This window comes from Nicrophorus vespilloides, unplaced genomic scaffold (assembly GCF_001412225.1).
Source record: "Nicrophorus vespilloides isolate i.1.1-1 unplaced genomic scaffold, Nicve_v1.0, whole genome shotgun sequence".
NCBI lineage: Eukaryota > Metazoa > Arthropoda > Insecta > Coleoptera > Silphidae > Nicrophorus > Nicrophorus vespilloides.
This window is the reverse complement of record NW_017096144.1, coordinates 34815-40814: the sequence shown is the minus strand read 5'-3', so window position 1 is coordinate 40814 and position 6000 is coordinate 34815. Positions and strand designations below refer to the sequence as shown.

Here is a 6000-nt window from a genome sequence, read left to right as displayed (position 1 = left end):
CACAACCTAAAAGTTGCTTAATCTTAAGTATCATTTTATGTTAATTACGTCCATAATTTCCTTGTAGACTTTAACCTAATTTCTCAAGTTTTCAAATATATTAAGCTCAAAGGGCCTCATTATTCACGCAATTTTCTAATTAATATTACGAAATATAAAACGAGTTCTTAGTATAAAATAATTTACAAAATTTCGTATTACATCTTCTCTATGTTTTCAGCGATTCGTTTAGTGGAACATTTGTAACTTTCAGGAAATCGACACACCCCAAGAAAATGCGCCAGAAAACAAACAGACATTACGGATGGAAGATTTATTACACGAAAAGTTTCCTCAAAGCGCTCTTTGGCGCTGCCAAAAAAAAAGGATCCAAAATGAAATATAAATTGTTGCTATGTTATAAATTCGGGCCATAATATTAGATTATGCTATTAAAATGTGTACACTGGACCCCCCCCTCATAACGAGCATTTCGCTTAACGAGTAAAATGAATTGTAAGAAAAATTACTCTTAACGAGCGACGTTTCGCATAAAGAGAGACAATGAGAAGAGAAGTTCCGGATTGCGCGCATGCTATATCATTTTTAAAACTTGTGTACACATATTATGTATTTTTTAATATGTTTTTGTAAATTTTGGTACATCTTATTGAAATTTTAATGTTTGTTTTTCACCTGACAGTTGACTCAAAATAGTTACGTTGTTTTGAGCACGTTTCGTTTGCAAATGATGACCTCTGCACATTGTTGGTAATAAGATCCAATAAAGAAACTTAACACTGATTCAAGCTTCGTTAATTACTCGTAATCTTCTGTAACACTTCAAAAAACATCTTTCAATAATATTTATTCATATCACAATTTTCAGCACAAATTGGTTCGTATCAAAGAATCAAAACAAGAATTTTAAAAATTATTGTCGATGATATTGGCTTGAGCATATTATATTATCGCATGCATTTGTATTTTAGACACGTGTCCTACCCATATTCGTACCGCACTCATATTTTTTTTTATTCTAGGAGGCCACATTTCTTAGAACGGTGCGATCACAATAGGACTGACTACCACTGGAGGTAAAAGGTCTTCAAAATTTAAGTATTCACCAGTGGAATTTCAGAAATAGTTCCATTGTCCTGTCGACGGGCTTATAAAGAATAAATGAAAAGGCCTTTTCCTTTCGTTAGAACCAAAACCCTTTCGCCTAGTTGCAAATTTTTAATTTTGCAATTGGTTATTTTTGTACAATTGCATTAACAACAATTCTTATTACAGGTACTACAAAATTGGAAGTAATGTTCAATTGATGATTCATCTAATCTTTATTTTTTATCCAGTTTAGATATACAAGTAAATCACTGTATTTCCCATTGGAAACAGCACCAAGTTGGACTAATAGATGCATTATTCTACTGCTCTTTGTTCCATTTATAAATGCTATTTAAAAGTAGCATTTTATTTATCGTGAAAGTTGAAAACGCTACCTAATTTGTTACTGAAAAGGAATCGATGCCAAACAAGGATTTCAGCAGTTGATACGTTCAACATGAATTTATTCGTAGATAAAACAATAATGGATTCGTTGCATGGAAAAGAAACAACTAATCAAGTATTTAGTATGAACATAAACAAGCATTTAAAAAAACAACAAAAGTAATAAATGACTGTCTTTTCCGCCCGCATGTGGACAATTCGGACATAAGAACGAAATAATAAGTTACGTAAGAATTTTTTTTAAACTTATTCACTTTTGAATATTCAAAACGATTGAAAATACACAGAAATGAATGAGGGAATATTAAAAAAAAAGTGAAGTTTGCATTAATTAATGCAACGAATCATCGAAAACTCCTCGGGAGTCGTTCATGCGTGGATGAAGGTTAACTTCTATCTGTCACAGTTACACATATATTGATTTTTTCTCTTTTCTTCGCGTTTTGTGTAATTTATATCTTGCGAGTTTCGTTATGCATTCGAATGTTCGTTTTGTGTATTAAATGTTTATTGATTGGGATTGCATTTATATAGTAGTCATGGGTTTTCAAAGTTGTTGAAACTGTGGAGTTTAATAAGTAATGGTTATAGTTTGTAATTTTGTTGTGGATGATCGATGTAAATGTTTATCGTGTTGTGATTTTAAGAATTAATTGAGAGTTTAAAAGGTGGAACAGGTGCGAGACTTACGCCGCTTTCGCTCTGGGCATTCTGTTGGCACTTCCAGAAATTCGGATGTTTGCTCAAGAAACCGTAGTGGTTGTAGTCCATGGCTCGGGATCATTCGGAGAGGTGTCCGCACAAATTACAAAGAAGAATTTCGTCTCGATCGGTCCACATACAGTTGTTTACTTTTCTTTTCTAATTGCCGTCGATTTAATTAAAATCAATTGTGCGAGTTTGTTTCGTTCGCAAGAGCGCGCGTACAGCATTAGGTGAAGTGCTGAGTAGGGAATTAACGTATTAACTGAGCCAATGTGTGTGTATGTATGAAACACCGCACTCACTCTCTAAGGCAAGTCTATGTTATGTACTATGCAATCACATAACAACGTTTTGTTTCTGCCCGCCCCCTTCGCCCCCGCTCGTCCTTCCAAACGTACATAACATCTCTCTCACTTTATGTATATACATGTGAAGAGAGAGATAGAGTCATACATATCCAAAGCTACTTATGATACTACTACCGAGAGCGATCGAGCTGCGCTGCGCGACTACTCTCAGACTGCTTGGCTGTCCTCATGATAATCCGTGTAAAGTGTAATTGTCATGAACTATTGCCATTGTTTCAACACATACGTTACGTATGTTACCGATTGTTATTTGCGCTCCTCTCGCTCTCTTCTCTATCTCTCCAGGCTCGCATTTATCGGACACACATGGAATTTCCACGCCAGAAATATATCCCTATACCCACTCACCTACCCTTTAAATTCACCTTCAACATTAACTACAACAACAAAAAACTAGACAAAACAAAACGGAAACTCCTTTGTCTCAAAGCATGAATAGTTTAGCTGAACATTACATCAAATATTTTACTCCACGCTGCATAAACAAAACAGAATAACAAACAGAAATTATTGTTAAACACTGTAGTAGGCACTACTTCCACCAAATAATATAATTTCCACCTAAATTTATTTAAATTATGTTTAATATAAATATTTTGATATAAATGGTAATAATTAATATTATAGCATTGCTGGAAATATTATAATTCATCAAAATCTGAAAAGTTAGTTTTCAATTTTATTACTTTAAAAATTAGAAACAATATGCTATGATTAATTAGATTTATCAATATTGATACTGTTGAGTAAAGACAAGAAAATTATTAAAGAAATACACTGAAAAGTTTCCAGAAAAGTTTATATCTTAAATCAAAGTAATCAATGTCTACATTTTAATAAAAAAAATAATAATAATTCTATTAACAAATTCATTAAAGCGAGATTATTTTAAGCTGTTTAATAACGTAATTCTGCATTGTCCTCTGAATTTGTATTCAATGGATTTAAATAGTGACCTACATATAATAGGAGTCCCCAGTGCTCTGCGTTTTAATAATACCAGTCGCAAGGATAAGCGGATAATCGAAAGTGTATGGCTTTAGAAAGATATGATTATGGTGAACCTTGTTCCATCTTATTAACCCACACGAGATTCTACGCATGCTGTAAGCACTCACGGAACATTTTCACAAGAACCTACTCAGAGCTATTAGAATTTACATTTACAAAATACTTAACGATACAATGAAATATGTATAATTAAAATTTAAGCTATAAAATAATTTGTTACGCTTTACTAATTGAAACAAAGTTTTTAAATATTATGAATATTGTCATAATTAAATTATGGTTTATCATTAACTAGATAAATACAAAAAAAAATAATATCAATTTCCGCATGATACGAAAATAACCAACAGAAAACATCGAACAAAAGTTAATATTGCGGAAATTGTGATAATTAGGCTTTTTCTCGGTAATGTGCGACAGGAAAGTAAATGAATTAGAAATAGAGCCGAAATTGTATAAAGGGACGTTCATAACTCGATAATAGAAAGTGTGCTTGTTTTGTATAAGAAAAATTTAATGCCGAGTAACCCACGCGAGTTGGGAAATAGATGTTTTAATCGTATGCAGAGAAAAAGGAAACTCTTAAATGATGTTCATTCTTAATTCTATTTGGAGATGTTTTCCAACTTTTTAAGAACGCTCGTGGGTAGAGAGACATTAGAGGTGATTAGATGCATGTCTTTGCCTACTTTTACGATAACGTTAAGAGAATGAGATTAATTTGATCGTGTGCTGTGAATGTATTGTCGTTCGAATTAGATAATAATAATAATAATAAAATTCGATAAGTGCGGGATGCTTTCAGTCTTGAAAATAATTGAACGTGCGGCTGTGAATAAATTAAATATTAAATAAATAAAGACCAAAGTCCGTCCGGCCAATTATAAACAATTATTTATTTATTTACGTTTTTTTTTTTAGTACACGGTACGTGAATGGAACGCGTAATTTCGTGTTTTCTATTCATGGGAGACAATGACTGCATATTTTATGGTCGTCTTCAATAATAATGAGCGATTGGATAAACTGTAAGGAGTGAAAAATGTGGAATCACTTCAGATGTCGTCCTCGTTTTTATATTTATAAATATTTGTCCACCCTAAAAATTAATGAAAATCAAAACATTCCGCCCCAAAAATCCGAATCATTGCATGATGTCGTTTCTCAACAACTCAACACTTTCGTGAATTATTGACGGGGAAAATAACCAATAACTCTATTACGCGGTGGGAATGTAAAAACCAATCACGACCCATCGACATTTCGTGAGAAAAAGGAGCGCAACAAAAAAAACACAACGAAACGAAAGGGTGGAGGGATGGGAGATGGCGTGGAAAAAAAAGGCCATTGCGAAGCTCGTGTCAGTTAAATATTTCAAGGAACCCTTTGGTGCGAGGGGGAGAGAGAGAGAGATCCTTGACCATAAAGCGAACGCTATGCGAGAGGGTGCACCTACATATTTAATGCCGCAAAGATTTGTAACCTGCTTTTATCCACCCTCCGTAACACACATACTGAAGGTTCTTTAAATTTCAGGAACAAATCCATATACATTAATTTTGCCCAAACATACACACACACCGTACATATCGTAAACGTTATTTCTTGAAAACAACGTTCAAGGTTTATCTTCACTTTTTTTTGTAAATTCCTGAAGTTTCTCATATTAATTTACTCAATTTTAACTAAGAAACATATAACATTATTTACTATATTCGTTTATATACTCAAAGTATTCGTTTCCTGAACTCAAATTTAAGACCTTTCTTGCCGACGCTTATGCTGTAATAAGTAACATTTTTACATGAAAATGCCAATTATTTCTAGACCAAAGTAATATAAAATGTATATTATTGTATACTACAAAAAACACATTATATACTCAGATTATAACACATGCATTCCTTTCTTAATGTTATCTAACAGAGGTGGCCAGACTTTTTGCACCAAGAGCCTACCTGAAAATATGGGAGCCGCACTTAAAGTTTTTTGGTATAAAAATTTAATTTATTTATTAGTTGAGCTACAATGAAACTCTTGAAGAACGGCATGCGGCTCAGTTTGCATTACTGAGCCACAATAATCTTTTGAAGAGACGCATGTGGCTCGCGGGCCTCTCTTGTTATATAACCTTTAACAGTAAACATGAAAATATCAGTATTGCTAATAAACAAATAACCGAAGTTGCGGAAAGGAAACCCGACATAAGTTGAATTCGTATATATATTGTTTACAAAAAAAATAATCTAAAAGTTTACTTAAAATGAAGTTGAAATTACTTATTCGTTTATTTATTAATAGGTGAATTAAAAAACATGAGTTTGTTATTATAGTAAAACGTTTTATTTTTGTTGATAATTTGCATTAATGGAATTCGATCAATTTGGACCAGTATTAGGGTAGTTTCTACTTTTTTTTTGTG

At 32.8% G+C, this 6000-nt stretch overlaps 1 protein-coding gene across 6 annotated transcripts in view; it reads right to left on the bottom strand.

The window, feature by feature from the left end:
* Positions 1 to 6000, bottom strand: part of LOC108569791 (protein daughterless-like) — a 36828-nt gene that overhangs the window by 9141 nt on the left and 21687 nt on the right. Inside the window, exon 1 of one of the 6 annotated variants that reach the window (XM_017931479.1) lies at positions 2185 to 2585. The exons of the other annotated variants lie outside the window; for them this stretch is intronic. Within the exon in view, the coding sequence (XP_017786968.1) occupies positions 2185 to 2265 (81 nt within the window). The 5' untranslated portion in view covers positions 2266 to 2585. Of the gene's footprint in view, positions 1 to 2184; positions 2586 to 6000 lie in introns of those variants that run through there. 6 annotated transcript variants of the gene reach the window in all.